Raw genomic sequence first — 17,764 nt, 5'->3', positions numbered from 1 at the left:
AAATTAGGCCCCGATCATAGTGGCATTGACAGAGATGCAAAAATCGTGCACATGAGAACGGAGAGAGACGGGCCTCACATTCTGTGAGGGGCCGACTTGACAAACGACGCGGGCCTTACTTTGCCCTTCTAACCTAAGTTCTGCCATCTCGGTTTACCACGTTTCCCGCGCTGGCCTCCCCTTCTTCCCGCTTCAGAGCAATTGGCTCGTATTTTTCCTTTCACAGGGAAATGCAGCATTTAAAACCAAAACCAAAATATCCGGTAATGCATGTTGACTACTCGTCCTTCCGTGGGTGAAAAGACGAGAGAGAGGGTGGTAAATAGTAGATGGACAAGACGTTTTGGTCAGGAATCTCTGCAGCTCTACCTCGCAAAGGCTACGGGTACAGTAGGCCATACGTTCCTTCTCTCCGAAGCAAACGATTTCACCGTAGAGATAAAAATGATTTCGCCATTGCCAAACCAGAAAAAAAATATCTCACCACAGTAAAAACCTTTTCGCACGTCTGGCGCGGTCACTCCCCCCATCTGCTTTTTGACTACCTAGCAGCGGGCCACATTGACTGCAATAGACCGGCCTACTGCTTCCTTCCTCCTCGAGAATGCCGTTCGCTTGCTCCTCGGTTGCTCGTGCGTGAGGCGGCGAGAGATGCTGGGGGAGGAGGAGATGGGGGATTTGAGCGACATCGTCGTCTCCTGGTCGGTCCAGGAGATCATCGACGACGACCTCTACAGAGGGCAGGTGCGTGATGGATTCCGTTGCCTTGATTTGTGAACGCGGCCGTTTTTCCCCCGATTGCGGGACGCTTCTTGTTATCTACGCGGGCCGGGCGCTTGCGTCGACGGGGTCGAAACGGAGCTTGTGCGACGCGGCGATGTGCTGTGGTCAGGAGGCGGCGGTGGTGGAGGGAGGATATATGCATGGCCGGAGGAGAGAAGAAGAAGGAGCGGAAGAAACGAGCGGCCGCTTAGCTGTTTGAATCTACCGATCAATGGTTCGCATCTGCGCCATGCCGCCATTGTTCACTGCTCGTGGTTTGTAGTGCACGTTTTATCAGAGTTTGCTCGAGTTGGGCTGGGAAATGCAGCTAGCCTACTAGTGTGGAAACTGCATATTGCTGCTGCTGGCATATGTATCTGATTCCGACGAGCTAAATGGTTTAAATATTCCCCCCAAAATCGATTTCATTATCACTCATGGAGATGTGCTTTGTTGTTTACAAGAGTTACACACTATATTTGCTATCGAATATCGATGGTTACACACTAAATTTGTTGTTCACATGATGCGTGGATATTCTGTGAAATGTCATTCGTAGCCTCTACTACCCAGAAAACTGTCGACAACACTATCATACCTGTGCCAGGTTCTGAAGCGCTGTTGGGAGATGTTATTTCTGTCGCTTAATGGGATATTTGTATATATTTCCATGTCATTTAAATGCTGTATAAGTTGTTGGCCGAAATTATAAATTATTTACGATTCTAACCTCCTTGAGTACTTGTGACATTGGCAAGCTTTACTCCTATACTGGTACTTGCTTGATTTTGCAATAGGTGAAATTGGCCATATGGCTGCTCTGCTGCTCGATCACATCGCCATTACTTTGTGCTCTCAAGCTGTTGCATTCAGGATGATTTAATCGTTTTCCCATTTATCTACTGTTTCTTTTAATTGTAGGTTGAGACTATTCCCTGCACCTTCACGTCACTTGATCACTATTTAAAATCGTATCGTGCACCTCTGCTTGAAGAGACAAGGTCAGATCTAGGCTCATGCCTTGAACTCATCGCGGAAGCACCCTATTCGAGAATACTTTCTGTGGAGGCAGCAGGGAAATCAGGATTGTACTCCGTGGATGTGGATTTCATGGACAATGGGGCCGATTCTTCTACCGAGTCTTATACTGCAAGGAACGGCGACATATTTATCTTGTCTAACATGAAACCTGAAGCTGCAACGGACTTCAGCCGCTATGGTGTGATCTATTGCTTGGCAATGGTTACTGAGGTTTCTGTGGACAATGACTGCCGCAAGGGGTTTAAAATTAAGGTTCCAAAGGACATTGATTTGGAGCAAGACTCAAGTAAACTCAAGCACGCACTATTTCTCAGTAACATCATGACAAACATGTGGATATGGAAAGCACTTTGCTTTGATACACACATGGATAACAACTTCACAGTTATCAAGTCTCTGTTAGCTCCCACAAATCTGGTAATATAACTTGCGTAATTGCCTTCGAATATCACTTAATTCTTTTATTAATATCAGTACCTAACATTTTGAGCTTCCCTTTGTTGGTTTGATTGTAGGGTGATGATGTCTGTGGTATCTGTGCTAAACAGGATGGGGACTGTTTATCTTCTTTTATAGAGCAACTACTGTCCATAAGTCTTAACCAACCACAAGTGGATGCTATTCGATCTGTCATCTTGGCTGTACAATGTAAGCATATGAACCTCATGAAGCTCATATGGGGTCCACCAGGTGCAGGAAAGACCAAGATGGTTAGTGCTTTATTGTGGGCATTGGCTTGTTTGAAATGCAGAACTCTAACATGTGCTCCCACAAATGTTGCTGTCACTGGGGTTTGCACTCATTTCCTTCGGATCTTGAAGGATTTCGGTGAACATATTGATGAAAAGGGCCTGCCCACTTCTCTTGGAGATGTCTTGCTATTTGGGAACAAGTATAACATGGACATCACTGAGGATCTCCAGGAAGTTTTCTTGGATTTTCGTGTGGAAGAACTTGTTCGGTGCTTTTCACCATTGTCTGGATGGAAGTACAGATTAGCTTCAATGGTATCCTTTTTTGAAGACTGTGGTTCTGGTTCTCAGTATGATATGCTTTTTGAGGATAACGGAAGTAGTGATCACATGTGCTTTTCGGACTTTCTAAAGAAGCAATTTGATGTTACAGCAAAAGCTCTTTCAAGATGCATAATGAATTTGTGGATTCACCTTCCTGGAAGTTGCTTCTCATGTGATAATGTCAGCAGTATATCTAAATTGTTTAATATTCTGAAAAAAATCGATGCCCTTCTGTGCGATGTAAATTTAACTGATGAGAGCTTAAAAAGAGGCCTTGGTGGATTTTCAACTGAAAACTCTGTTTTCGTGCAGCCTATTCCTTTTATTGAGAAGGAACTAGATGGAGCAAGGTCTGCATGCCTTAAATTGCTGAAGGATCTTCAAAAATCACTTACTTTACCAAGTGGTGTAAACAGAAAATGGGTCCAAAGATACTGCATGCATAATGCAACACTTATTTTCTGTACTACCTCTAGCTCTTATAGATTACATAACATGGATATCGCACCCTTGGATGTGCTAATTGTTGATGAGGCTGCTCAAGTGTGGGAGTGTGAGTTGGTCATCCCACTACGTCTGCATTCAATGAAACATGTTGTTTTGGTAGGAGATGACTGCCAGCTGAGTGCAATGGTTAAAAGCCAAGTAAGGTTTTCCCTTGACCTCTTGATACTGTATATTTTCATTCCTTAATTTGTGTCTTTCATTATTTATCTTCAGGTATGCAAAGAAGCTGGATTTGGAACAAGTCTTTTCCAGAGATTGGTTATGCTGAACTTTGAGAAGTATTTATTGAATATACAGTATCGCATGGATCCTTGTATCAGCTTATTTCCAGTTGCTCAGTTCTATAAGAGGAAAATTGTTGATGGTCCAAATGTCTCGTCTCCTCTCTATAATAAGGCATACACAAGCCTCCCTTTTGGCAGCTACACTTTTATAAACGTAGTTGATGGAAGAGAGGACAAAGAGGGCACTAGAAACAGTTGGAGGAACATGGTTGAAGTTGCTGTAGTTCTGCACCTGATCCAAACCATCTTTAAATGTATGCCCAAGCTAAAACCCTACCTTATTTAACTAGAGCATCCTAACTTGAAAACTTTGCTAATTCTTAATCTGATATTTCGTACAAGCTACTTGGCTGATATACCTGGATCTACTATAACAATTTTCTGTCTTAGTGAAGTAAGCAGCGTTAAGTCAATTATTGGCTATAATCTCACTGGTCTTGTGCAAAAATTGATCCGTAAAGGTAAGTTAACATACTAGTTCTGTTTTTTTTCCTGCAGCTTGGGAAAGATCGGGCCAAGGGCTTAGCATCGGTGTGGTCTCTCCATATAGTTCTCAAGTTGATGAAATTAAACATAGGCTGGGCAAAAAGTATGATACATGTGATGGGTTTTGTGTGCGGATCAAGTCCATTGATGGTTTCCAAGGCCAAGAGGATGATGTAATCATACTATCGACTGTTAGATCCAATGGGAGAGGAGCTGTTGGATTTCTTGCTGATAACCAGAGAACAAATGTTGCTCTGACTAGAGCAAGGTGCATTTACATTTTGTTTTATTTTATAATTGTTGAAACTTGAGAAATGGTCATACTTCTAACCATCTGATGGGTGCTTTATTTAATGTAGGCACTGTCTTTGGATTGTTGGGAATGCCAATACATTGTGTAAAAGTGGGACTGTCTGGACAGATATTGTTGAGGATGCCAGAAGGCGTAACTGTGTTTTCAACGCCACTAATGATGCAACCATGAGTAATTTGATTTTGCAAGTAAAGCAAGATCTTGATGAACTTGATGATCTTCTCAATGCCGATTCAGCGTTTTTCAGAAATACCAGATGGAAGGTAAGTAAAGAAGTGATGATTAGTTTTTTTTTCTTCGAGGAACATGGCAGTGTATTGTGACTGAGAAGTAAATGAACTCAATATTTCCAAGTTCCGAGCTTTTAAAGAGGAAACAAGGTGTCACACTCACTCTCCCACGCATTACTCCCAACGTGATCTGATGCAAGCTTGGTCAAATGCCCCACCTGCTATACGCACAAAGCCCATGAACCAAACTAACTCCATAGACCTGCTGACATATCAAGATTGTCATGTAGCTCATGGCAGCTGGCCTTCACATTTTGTGCCATAGCTCCCTCTAGAACAGACACAAATAGGAACTTCAACAAGGTCGAGAGTGTGTTATCCAAGATCATGCATCTACAAAGTATCAAGATCATGGTCGATCGGAACGATCTTAAAGTCATAATTACACACAGCGGTGGCGAAGCTTCCCTACCGTTAAAGTTGGCCAAGATCATGGTCGACTGGAACGATCTTAAAGTCATAGTTACACACAGCGGCGAATATTCCCTAGCGTTAAAGTGGGCCAAGATCATGGTCGATTGGAACGATCTTAAAGTCATAGTTACACACAGCGGCGAAAGCTTCCCGAGCGTTAAAGTGGGTCAAGATCATTGTCGATTGGAACGATCTTAAAGTCATAGTTACACGCAACGGCTACCCTTCGTAGCATTGAAGTGGGCCATCATCCCCCCCGCCCTATACAGAAGTCGTTAAGAATATGCTTAATTGTTAGGCTTAGATTTCAAAGATTACTGAAAGCTCAAGCGTAATTTGCCTTTTTAGCCCCCTCAACTTTGCTTGGCCCTCTCAACAATCTCCATCAAGTTGCGGCACTGGTTGCACAACCCAACCTATCATATGAGACGGATACAATGGCATCGCACACAAATAGTTTTGGTAAGTACTCTACGAAATCCATGTAGAAGTTGTTGAATAGGAGATTGACTCTTCTCTGTCATTAGCCTTTTTATTGACAACTCCTTATGTAGTCAATTTTTTTAGGATTATAGTATCGTAGGCATATATCAATTGGATGTGTTGTTAGGTTGTGTCAAATCAAATCAGTTCCGTTGTTTTTTTTAGTTGTAGAAAAGAGATCGGGTCTGCTCTTCTCCACCAAAAGCACATTTGAATGGCCAAGTTGCCTTGGAATACTAAGTTGTTTCTTTGGAGTCTTATGAGCCATAAGGTACCAAAGGTGCATGAAATCAAGAATCAACACTAGTTGATCACCGAGGACATTCTCGAGCTCTTCATCGATCCGGATCAGCTTGCCTAGACCCTCTCTGGACCGTGACGCAAACAATGTTATGCGGCAAGAAAAGATGCGCGATCTACCTCCTCGGTGATCTCCATAACGTCCTCCAAGGTCCTCTCTCCATCACAGCGTACTGTCAGCAGATCAAGTTCCTCACGGATGCCTCCGCGACATCAACAACCTCGTCGTGGACCACGCTCTCGTCCTCAACGTTCAGTGCGACCTCGATAAAAGCATGTCCAACGCCGTCAATGTTGTTTAGTTCTTTGCTTGTGTCTACACACAGTTTCGTTCCTCCATTAACGCTATTCAATCTGACAATGATACCGAGCTCATTAATTCTACCACATGCGTCTTTCTTAGCCCATACACGCTAGTCTCTCCTGTCCGTACACGTTCCCACAAAACAGGAAGGCTGAATGTGCGATTTGCACTGTAAGGGACACCGAGTACTCTTATTCCAGGTGCACAAGTTTTTGGCAGAAGATGCGCCCTGTCCATGGCCACATACTTGCTCAACTGTCGCTCGTGCAAGATCATCGGCTCCTCCACACCATATGAGCGGACACACAATCAGCTGACACGCTACGATCATCTTTTCTACAAAACTGTGTCCATCTTGGATATATAAACATGAACCCCGCGTGTCCTAGAGCCGTGTGCAGTATTCCCCATCTTTTCCTCTCGTTTCATACTCTCGCAGTTATGCTTGACTGTTTTTGTGGTAAACTCATTTGGATCAGGTTTAGAGGCGCACATGACAGTGCTATGATTTTGTTATGTATACTGTACAAGCCGTTTGGGGAATCTCTTAGTTTTCTTAAGAGGATGTCATTCTTTTTTTTTCATGAACAAATTTGCACTTAGGTTCCAATTATTGGCCAATTTAACAGGTCATTCTCAGCAACAAGTTCAGAAAGTCTTTCACCGAACTAAAATCACGGCAGCTGAGGAGGGAAGTACTCCAAAAGCTTGTCAAACTTGGTGCTGGTTGGAGGACGACATTTAAGAACGTTGGTGTATGTGACACTTTCCAGCTTGCGAAAGTATGGAAGGTCAGGGACCTTTATCTTGTTTGGAGTACTGACGTGGAGAAAAGCGAGAGAAGGTATATCCAGATAATAAGAATCTGGGATCTACTGTCACACCAACATCTTGCAAGAACTGTTCAACGTCTTGAAAATCTGTTTTCCATATACACAGATGATTACTTGGATCACTGTAGAAGAGTGCAGACATGTGGGTACGTGTTGTTTGTTTTTGCTAGGTTATACACGGGTAATCGAGTTCCTTTTATTTCTTACCACTGAACTTCTTGCATATATTCTTTTATTTTCGAAAATATTATTTTATGGATCTACTTGCAGATATTTTTCATATTTTCTCACTTGTTTTGCTGTGGATTACAGGAAATTGGAGGTTCCTCTGATTTGGGATGTTGAGCATGATCTTGTTCGTTATAAGAAGGATTGCACAGTCGATGCTAAAAAAGATCATGATCTCATGGATAAAGCATATGCTATGGAGAATTCAGAAGTTACTGAAAGCTTCTTGCTGATGAAGTTCTACTCTTTATCATCTGGAATGGCAAAACATCTGCTGACTGCTACTGATGGGTCTCAAATCAATATCCCATTTGAACTTACTGATGAAGAGGAGGCGATAATCCGATTTCCGCACACTAGTTTTATACTTGGGAGGTCAGGAACTGGGAAAACCACTATATTGACAATGAAACTGATTCAAGTTGAACAGTGGTCATTAATTGCATCCCAGGGTCTAAATGTGGCCCAAATTGATTTACCTGGGGCTGATGATAAAAATATCATGCCATTGAAGGACACAAGCAAACGAGAAAGATTTTTAAAACAAGTCTTTATCACTGTAAGCCCAATGCTATGTTCAGCTATAAAGAATCACATTTCCAGACTTAAAAGGTAAATCTGTTGAACCGGAGCACTATATGATAGTTTTGCGGATGTTTCCAATTTGTTAAATTGTTTTATTATATCTATTGGAATGTTCATTTACACTCTAAAAGCATATATGAAATGGGGTCAAAATCTTTATCACCAAACTCAAACAATTCTAGCGTATTTCTAACCTTTCTCCCGTTTTGGGATGGCCTTTAGAAGAGTTTAATGTTTTTTATAGTATTGGACTGCATTTTTCCTAACGATTCTTATTTGGAGTTATACGCAGCAACCTTGTTCAGTTATTTTCTCTAAAATGAATATATTTACTTTAATTATTTAATCAGTTATATCAACAATTTCTACATGCGAGTTGTAATTTATTTCAATCCTTGTAGATTTGGCTCAGGTGATGTGTCTGATCAGCCTAGCATTCTTCATATGCATGACGTCATTGATGACCTAGAAGAATTTGCAGAACTACCTGACAAATTTGGTGATCTACCTTGCGAGTACTATCCTCTTACTATAACATATCGCAAGTTCTTGATGATGCTTGATGGAACATGCCGGACATCATTTTTTGATGGGTTTTATACTGATTTAAAGTCTAGCATTGAGGGAGGTTCAAAGTCTCTTGCACTGCAAACCTTTATTGAGTTGAAGGAAGTTACCTATGAGAAATTTGTTTCTTCCTATTGGCCTCATTTTAATACAGAACTGACCAAGAAACTTGATGCTTCCACCGTCTTTACTGAAATAATTTCTCATATAAAGGGTGGATATCAAGCAAGCAGGCCTTCTAGTGGAGGCAAACTTGAAAGGCAGGATTACTTGAAACTCTCTGCTAGAAGATCCTCGTCTCTGAACAGTGAGAAGAGATGCATGATTTATGATATTTTCCTTGATTACGAGAGTATGAAGTGCACTGCCAGAGAATTTGATTTGTCAGATTTTGTCAATAGTCTTCACAACAGTCTAATTTCTGAGGGCTACAATGGTGATATGGTAGATTTTGTTTACATAGATGAGGTGCAGGATTTTACTATGGCACAAATAGCACTTCTTAAGTATGTCTGCCGGAACTTCAAGGAAGGTTTCGTTTTTGCTGGTGACACTGCACAGACAATTGCAAAGGGTGTTGACTTTAGGTTTGAAGATATTCGCTTGCTCTTTTATACCACATTCCTCTCGGATACTGGAGTATGTAATCAAGGAACTGAACATGGAAAACAAGTTCATCTCTCAGATATGTTCCAACTTACTCAAAATTTTCGGACACATTGTGGTGTCCTTCGTATGGCTCAAAGTATCATGAACCTTCTGTACTTCTTTTTCCCATCAAGTGTTGACAAGCTCAATCCAGAGAGTGGGCTTGTACATGGAGAAGCTCCAACGCTGCTGCAGTCTGGTAACAGTGAGAATGCAATTATGACTATTTTTGGAGAAAACAAAAGTGAACATAGTAACCTGCATGGGTTTGGTGCTGAGCAAGTCATATTGGTTCGTGATGACATTACTAAAAAACGAGTTGTTGATCTTGTTGGCAAACAGGCTCTTGTTTTGACTATTGTTGAATGTAAGGGCCTTGAGTTCCAGGTATGAGCCCATCAATTCACTTCAATTGTGCTCATTTTTTGCCAAATATTTTAATTATAAATGTATTTTGGAGACATAATTTGAGGACACTTATTTTGAAAACGTATCGTGTAGGACGTCCTATTATACAACTTTTTCAGTTCATCACCTTTAAGGAATAAATGGAGAGTTGTATATGGCTGCATGAAAGAGAAAGATATTATACCATCATCTGAGAAGATCTCTTATCCGGGTTTTGACAGAACCAAGCATTATCTTCTCTGTTCAGAGCTCAAGCAACTCTACGTTGCAGTCACAAGAACTAGGCAAAGACTGTGGATATGTGAGAACGCTGATGATTATTGTCGACCAATGTTCGACTACTGGAAGAAGCTGTGTCTTGTACAAGTTAGATTGCTTGATTCTTCCTTTGTTCAAGCAATGCAGACCAGAAGCAGCTCTTATGATTGGAGACTACAAGGCATCAAGGTTAATTCTGTATATGCTATACATTATGTTGCTTAGTCCATGTTGTTTTAGGGTTAATCTCATAAAATACATTGCATTTTAGTCTGACAATTGGTCTATGCCATCACATTGTATTTTAGTGTTGTGATGGGACTTGTGGCACATACCTACTCCTTTTTTAAAAAATGGCACATACCTACTTGCAGTTTTACCGCATTTGTCTTACACATTTGTTATTCCATGTCACAAGCGCACATCTTTCTCTTGCAGTTATTCAATGAGCGGCAATTTGAGATGGCTACAATGTGTTTCGAAAAGGCTGGTGACACATACAGAGAGAAGTGGGCAAGAGCTGCCGGACTTTTAGCTACAGCTGACCGTGTCATGTCCACAAATTTGGAGACGGGTCAGTCTTCATTGAAAAAAGCATCAGAGATATACGAGTCTATTGGCATGCATGAGAAAGCTGCCAGCTGCTATATCAGAGTAGGTGACTACGAAAGAGAAGGTGGGTGCACCTCAATAAGTTTCGAGTTGTATTAATGGATCTAAGATTTAATCATTCCATAACGTTTTATAAATGCTGAATAGGTAATCTCCTTCAATCTGCAAGTATAGCAAAACATAAAGGGAATGTTTTACCAGAGGTTGATATGTTTGACAAGGCAGAATCTGGTGGCATCTTTCATATGGCTCGAAGTATCAGGAGCCTTTTGCACTTCTTTTTCCCATCAAATGTTGACAAGCTTGGTTCAGAGACTGGGCTTGAACATGGAGAAACTCCTGTGCTGCTGGAGTCTGGTAATGATGAAAATGCAATTATGAATATTTTTGAAGTGAACAAAAGTAAACATGGTGGCCTGCATGGGTTTGGTGCTGAGCAAGTCGTATTAGTTCGTGATGTTGCTACCAAAAAATATATTGTTGACCTTGTTGGTAAACAGGCTCTTGTTTTGACTATTGTTGAATGTAATGGCCTTGAATTCCAGGTATGAGCCTACAGTTCACTTCATTTGTGCTTATTTTGCAAAAATTAATAAAAATATAGCGAAACGTGGAATCTCAAGTACTGTTAAGACTTGGTTTGAGTATATAAAAACACATTGTGCAGGACGTGCTGTTATATAACTTTTTCAGTTCATCTCCTTTAAGAAACAAATGGAGGTTTGTGTATGACTACATGAGAGAAAAAGATATTATAGCATCATCTGAAGAGATCTCTCATCTGGGTTCGGGCAGAAGCAAGCCTTATCTTCTCTGTTCGGAGCTGAAACTGCTCTATGTTGCAATCACAAGAAGTAGGCAAAGACTATGGATATGCGAGGATACAAATGATTACAGTCGACCAATATTTGACTACTGGAAGAAGTTGCGTCTTGTAGAAGTCAGATTACTTGATTCTTCTCTCATTCAAAAAATGCAGACAGGAAGCAGCACTGATGATTGGGGGCTACAGGGCACCAAGGTTAGTGTTTTGAAATCTACTTCACTGTGCCATGCAATATGTCTAGTGAGTGATGTCTTGAGGTCTTTTCTAGGGAAGTATGTGTTGAGCTCTTAATCTCCTGAAAGGAAAAAAAGTTTACTCAACTATGAAACTAGACACTCAACTCTCAGAACTTAAAAAAAACGGGTTACTTAATCCTCCAAATTACCTGGTCCAGATGGCATCCACATGGTTGCCAGGAAGTGGTGCCTAGCTATCATATTCAAAAAAGAGAGAAGAAACTTGGAAAAGAGGGTGCGAGGCAAGCCGAGGAAAAGATATGTAGAGAGTGAGGGAAGCAAAAGTGAGGGAAAATGTATGCCATGCGGGGGTCCAACTAGCAAGGAGATTCAGGTTGGCATTTTTCCATGTTGGAGCTCCATTTTAACAAAACCGCCACCACCATGACAACACTACTTTGCAAGTTCACTTTTAGAGGGTTCTGTGCACAGGTTTTGAAAGTTTTATGAATGAGAGGGTTAAGTGAGCCAAACACCAAGGGCGTGTTTGGTTAATAACCAGGCATACTTGGTGCCAACATACCTAACACAGTTAGCCTAGTGTTTGGTTGACTACTACAATTGTGGTTTACCGCAATTGAGATTTCGCTGGTTATAATTCTGGATTGATATTAATAAAAGCGGTCGTATGCATCGATTGATGCAGAGGCTGGGGATACCCATTTCGAAAAAATGTGGTTTACCGCACTTCCTTGGCCCCAGGATCCACATGTCACAGATTCAGTTCTTAGCTAAGCTCGCCACACTTTCTTTTTGACAAATGGTGTTTTTATAAACTCAATAGTACGCATCAAGGTGAGACCAACAAAGAGTCCACACCTGACCTCTGCAGAGCGAGGGTGCACACAGCCGATAAGATGCCTAGAGCGATGGAGGTCAGATCCGTACACTCTGCTGCCATCCATGCAGGGTAAAACATCCTTCGCTATCATGACTATGAAGATGCCTAGGGTCATGGAGGGCCAATCCGTAGGCTATGCCGACATCCATGTGTGGTTAAAATATTCTTCGCCAATTGCTCCAACTACGAGTACATTTCTGCAAACAGGGACCGGTGTTCCGGTCTATGAACAATAGACCACGACTGGAGATAGTGTGCATATTTAAAATAACCTGCAAAGGAAATGAATTTTTAGCATTAAAAAACATGCCATTTCTACATAGCCATAGCGACCATAACAAGGCAATCGCTCCTAGGGGCGAAGCTAGAGAAGGTATCCATTGGTGTCAGCTTTGTTGCTAGTTGCCATTTCTGAAGTAAAAAAGTGAGTAGGACTTTGTAATGAAAGGTATTGATAAAATCCATTGGGGTCAGCTGACCCCATTTCTTACATGGCAGCTCCGCCTGCTCCCACCCCTAGTGTTAATGCACTTCGATAATTTTTATTCATTATCAGGAGTGCACCTTTCTCTTGTAGTTATTCAATAAAGGGAAATTTGAGATGGCTACAATGTGTTTCGAGAAGGCTGGTGATATACACAGAGAGAAATTGGCAAGAGCTACTGGACTTGAAGCAACGGCTGACCGTGTCATTTCCTCAAATTTAGAGATTGGCCAAGCTTTATTGCAAAATGCCTCGGATATTTATGAGTCTATTGGCTTGTATGATAAAGTTGCCACTTGCTATATTAAACTGGGTGACTACGAAGCAGCAGGTGTGTGGACTCTCCTTAACTTTCCAGCTGTGCCAGTATGACTGGGATTTCATCATTCCATAACGTTTTATAGATGACAAGTTTCTCTTAATGGAGTTACCATAGAAATAAAGGCCTTCAAATTTCAAAACGTTGGTTCAAAAGTGTATCACCCCTTGTGTCCTTATATAGATGTTATTTTTCCGGAAATTCATGTTGGCTCGTAGGTGTAGATGCACCTTTCTACCTAAAAAATATACTTCAAGTTGTCTAAAAATTCCAAAAATAAATCGGGATCGCACACGAAGTTTTGCGAAAAAATGTTAGTTTTTGTGGCCCATGCAGGTCCGGCGCTGCAAAATAGCTTTTCACAAGACATTTTCTTTTCTTTTTTACATAGAATTTCGGGATGTACAATCAGGATTCTTTTTCAAAATAAAAAAATAACATTTTGAAATGGATTTGAAATGCATTTTTTTATAATAGGTGCATCTAGACCAATGAGCCAAAGCACCGTGTCCCTATTTCCAGCCTTTGCAAAGATGGTCATAACTTCGCACACTGTAAAACTCTTATCTGACTTAAACATTGTTTTCCTTGAATTGCCATAGGAATGGTCTATATGCAAAAATGTGGTACTTCCAGGCTGGAGGATGCTGGTGACTGTTATGCTGTGACTGAATGCTGGTTACAGGCAGCTGAAGCTTACTTTAAAGCTAAATGTTATGCCAAGTGTTTCTCCACGTGCCTGAAGGGAAAACTATTCATTTTGGGATTGCAGTTCCTACAATGGTTGAAGGTGGAAGACGAATGTTTGGTCGAGAATTCGAAGTCTGTCGAGCTTTCTGCAATTAGAAAGATGTATCTAGAAAATTGTGCCCAACACTATTTTGAGCGTGGAGACATCAAGAACATGATGCCATTTGTTAAGAGTTTTAGTTCTATGGATCATGTTCGGGCATATTTGTACTCTAGGAATCTCGGTGATGAACTGCTGAACTTAGAGATGGAAATGGGTAAATTCCTTGAAGCTGCAGGAATAGAAAAGAGTGGAGCTGATATCTTGGGAGAGGCAGACTTGCTTGAGATGACAGGTTACTTTGAGGATGCTACACAGCTTGTTCTCCACACTGTCGTCTTCAGATCTTTGTGGTATGCAAAGAGTATGAAGTGGTGGCCTCCTCACAGAACTGCTGAGAAGGAACAATTTCGTGCAAAAGCCAATGATATGGCCAAGGAAGTCAGTGCTTGCTGCTTCTGCATTGATAACTTCGGAGCATGTACACTGAAATGTGTGCCTAAATCTCTTCCCATTTTAACTTGTGCCTTCCTCGTGGGCAGAACATGTGGGAACTTGTTAGTAGAACTTGTTGCTGCCCGTTTGGTTCTTGATGTTCATCTCCAGTCCGAAGCTTCTCGATACAATTTGGGATTAGCGCAAGGATCGGAAGAGGAAAGGTGTTGTAATGCTATGCTGGCTTCTGACCAGATATCACCTGAAACTATGTTGTATGTCTGGAACCATTGGAGGTCAATCATAGTTAACATACTATCTCATCTTCGTCACTCCGATGGCCAAGAATCAAATGATTGTGCAGTTACGTATGATGATCTTTGTGCTAGATACTTCGGGTTGAGAAAAGATGGCGACAATGACCGATATGTGGTGGTTCTAAACATGAATTTAAGTTGGTTTTCTAATCTAGATAGAAGCTCTTGGCAGCAAGATGGCAACAGATGTTGGCTGGATTCTGTCCAGTTTCATTCATTTGTTCAGAATTTCTGGATGAATGAGCTATCTTCAATTAGTTTGACTGTACTCAATAAGTTATCCTGCGTTCAATTTTCTCCAGAGCAGGCATCTTCATACGCCCTTGGGAGAATTATCCTTATTATGTATGAAATTGCAATGTTTCTGAAGGAGCCAGAGTTTGGTATGCCGAAAAGTACCGAGTTGAGGAGCTTCTTCACTCTGTGCGAGAGGCGCTTCATTGAGTTTGTTTCTCATGTTTGGAGGGATGGGACAGTGAAGCCCCTCTTGTGTATGCTTGAGTTACCAACTGCATATGGTCTGATTACTGATTCTCTTGGCACATATCTCAGGCCAACAAATAAGAAACTGACTCATGGGCATCTTGGGAGAGTTACCATGTTTCTGCTACATGTAGGACAGTGTACATCACGGCAGTCAGATGATATGCTGTTTTCAAGTCTTCTGCAGTACCTGGACAAAGGATCCGAGTGGGCAAACTTTTTTCAGTCTTTAAAGATATTTATTTGTGCTGGTGGTTTTTTTGGCAGATCCCCCTTGATCTTGAACTTTAAGCTTGCCCTTGAATTTACGTTCAATGCAAACTGGATGGCTGAGCCGGACTACATATCCCCAACATGCTATGTGGATCTCATAGAGTTCCTTTGCTTCTTCGCTTCGTCATATTCTTTACCGATTGGTTGTGTGTTTAGCACAAAATCTATTCTAGTCAAGGTGCTAAAGTGCTGTACCAGCACAACATACCTCTTTAAGTTTCCTAGCACAGATTTGGTTCCGGACCATATACCATTGTCAGCAGGTCGTTTCATATTTCAGTCAGTCAGGAAACTCTTGTCAAACAAGCGTATAATCCAAGAGTGGTTGGAGAAGACTTCTACTTCAACTAGTTCATACAATCTAGTCCTTCAGAGATTAGTTATCACACTTTACATTGTGACTCTAAATCTTAAGGTGGGAGATTGCTATGAGGTCACAGATTTCCTTCGGATGCACCATGTTTTTGAGGATTTACATTTGGGGTTCTCTCAAAAAATTATATATTGTTTGCAAATGAGTTCTCAGACACTTAGCAACTTCAGGATAGTATTTGCTGATGCGCTTGCAGCAATTGGAAATCGCATGGTAGTTATGACTTCAGGCAAAGTCCGGCCAATCTTTCGAGACTTAAATGCTGACATAATTAGCAGAGCAGATTGGAAAGATATTGAGAAGGTACTTGGGCGGTTTTGTCCAGAAGATTATGTCATAAATAATGAGGGTGCTCCCTTCTGGGAGAAGTTTGAGGAATTTCGAGTCAACAAGCATTCCCAAGTGAGTTTCATATATGTTGTAATGTTCGTTCGGTCACCTTCCAGTTTTCTCCAATGCTTCGCAACTGCCAAGTTTTATATATTCTAAAAGTCAACTTCTGCAGAAAGATGCATGGATTATTATACAATTCCTCAAAAGTACCCTTTTCTGGCTGGAGCGAAGAGGCCCACTAAAAAAGATGGACCCACGGTTGGAGGAAGATGTCAGGCAAATCTGCAATGAGGTTGAAGAGCGTTCTGCTAGGTAAAAAAAATGTTAAAATGACATCAACTCCAAAACGTTAATGACTACAAATATAGTATTCCAGTCGATAGGACAAATGTGAATGTTATGATCATGTCTCCTTTTGGAGAAAGTATCTAGTGGAAACCAAGTTTAGAAGTTCTAAAAAATCTGAAAAAAAGCACAGCATGTTAAAAAAGGGATGTTCTATTAACGTATGAAATTTGAGTTCAAACTCATATTCTCTTGAGAGGTAAGAAAAAGACGAGTTATGGATGAATAGTGATGTCCACTATTTGTCACTATTTGCTGCTGAATTTCGTTTTTTTTGTACCTCCCAAATGAATTCGCTTTATAAAACTTGAAATCCTACATGTTTGTTGAACATCACCTTCTCCCTCAACATAATGCATGTTTTTATATTTTTTTTAGCGTTTTTAAATACATTTTTACTTGGTTTTCAGTTTTCACCGGTAACTGGTTTCCACCTGATATTTTCTCCTTATTTTGCGCATGATATATACTTCTTTTGCGGAAAGTAAATAACTGTACTTTATCTTTATATCTTTTAAATGGTTCAAATTTGAGCATGACCACTTTTTGTCAAACACAGGCTGGGGAAGTGGGCTTGTGTGACTGCCAATGATCTTTATTCAATATGGGAAGATGGTGAGAAGAAACTACAGAAGATTATGCGCTATCTCCATTCTGAAAAGGCATCCATGAAAAAAGATTGCATGAGGAATGCAGCTTCAGCTGTTGCCCAGCAGCATGCTGGCGGAGCTGATGAGTTGAGTGGATGTTCATGCAAGGAAGCCGACGCGGGGGGAAATGACGTGGTGGAATCGGCCAAGGAAGAAGCAGGTGTGGCCCAGGCTTCAAAACAGAAGCAGAAAAGCAAGAAGAACCCCAAGAAATCGAAGCGCCATGGCAAGAAGTGAACCAGTAATGCCTGTGCTGTATTTTCTATTTTGCATATGTTCACTCGTTTCGGCAGTTAGGACGGTTATTAAATCCCAATCTACTTTGAACTGAATCAATGCAGTGTTTCCTAGACGGAGTAGGGTTTGTTTGATTAAAAAAAAGACACTAGGAAAGACCAAACGCGAAACCAACGTTGATGTGCTCCATCCGACCAACTTGTTGCACGAACGACACCAAATATCCTCTTACAACATGGTGGCCTTCGCCCTTTGTCACAAAATAATTGGGGAGCTTCAACATACTTTTTCATCAACGGGGTATAAGAGCGAGCTAACCATTTTTTTAAACGAAGGGTTAGCTAGCTAACAATTGGGTTCTGACTTCTGAGCTTGGCATAACACATATCCATATCACCAATTCAAGGTAAAACAATTTACAAACACATTCCCCTGACTACACTTGGTCCATCCATTTCAGAGACCTATCAATTAGGATACACG

The 17,764-nt window shown here is 41.1% G+C and overlaps 1 protein-coding gene across 1 annotated transcript; it reads left to right on the top strand.

The window, feature by feature from the left end:
* The first annotated feature begins 555 nt into the window (after window positions 1-555).
* Window positions 556-17,396, top strand: LOC127336311 (uncharacterized). Its single transcript, XM_051363109.2, has 17 exons — window positions 556-744; window positions 1,684-2,220; window positions 2,319-3,464; window positions 3,540-3,864; window positions 4,109-4,364; window positions 4,456-4,672; window positions 6,830-7,179; window positions 7,346-7,873; window positions 8,248-9,448; window positions 9,563-9,916; window positions 10,166-10,403; window positions 10,487-10,884; window positions 11,007-11,360; window positions 12,820-13,057; window positions 13,648-16,118; window positions 16,222-16,361; window positions 16,954-17,396. Exons 1-17 carry the CDS (start codon window positions 652-654, stop codon window positions 17,279-17,281), a joined length of 9,174 nt encoding a protein of 3,057 aa, XP_051219069.1. The 5' UTR covers window positions 556-651; the 3' UTR covers window positions 17,282-17,396.
* Window positions 17,397-17,764: the final 368 nt, after the last annotated feature.

Source organism: Lolium perenne, chromosome 2 (assembly GCF_019359855.2).
Source record: "Lolium perenne isolate Kyuss_39 chromosome 2, Kyuss_2.0, whole genome shotgun sequence".
NCBI lineage: Eukaryota > Viridiplantae > Streptophyta > Magnoliopsida > Poales > Poaceae > Lolium > Lolium perenne.
Note: the sequence above shows the minus strand (reverse complement) of the source record. Positions and strands in the feature narration are given on the sequence as shown.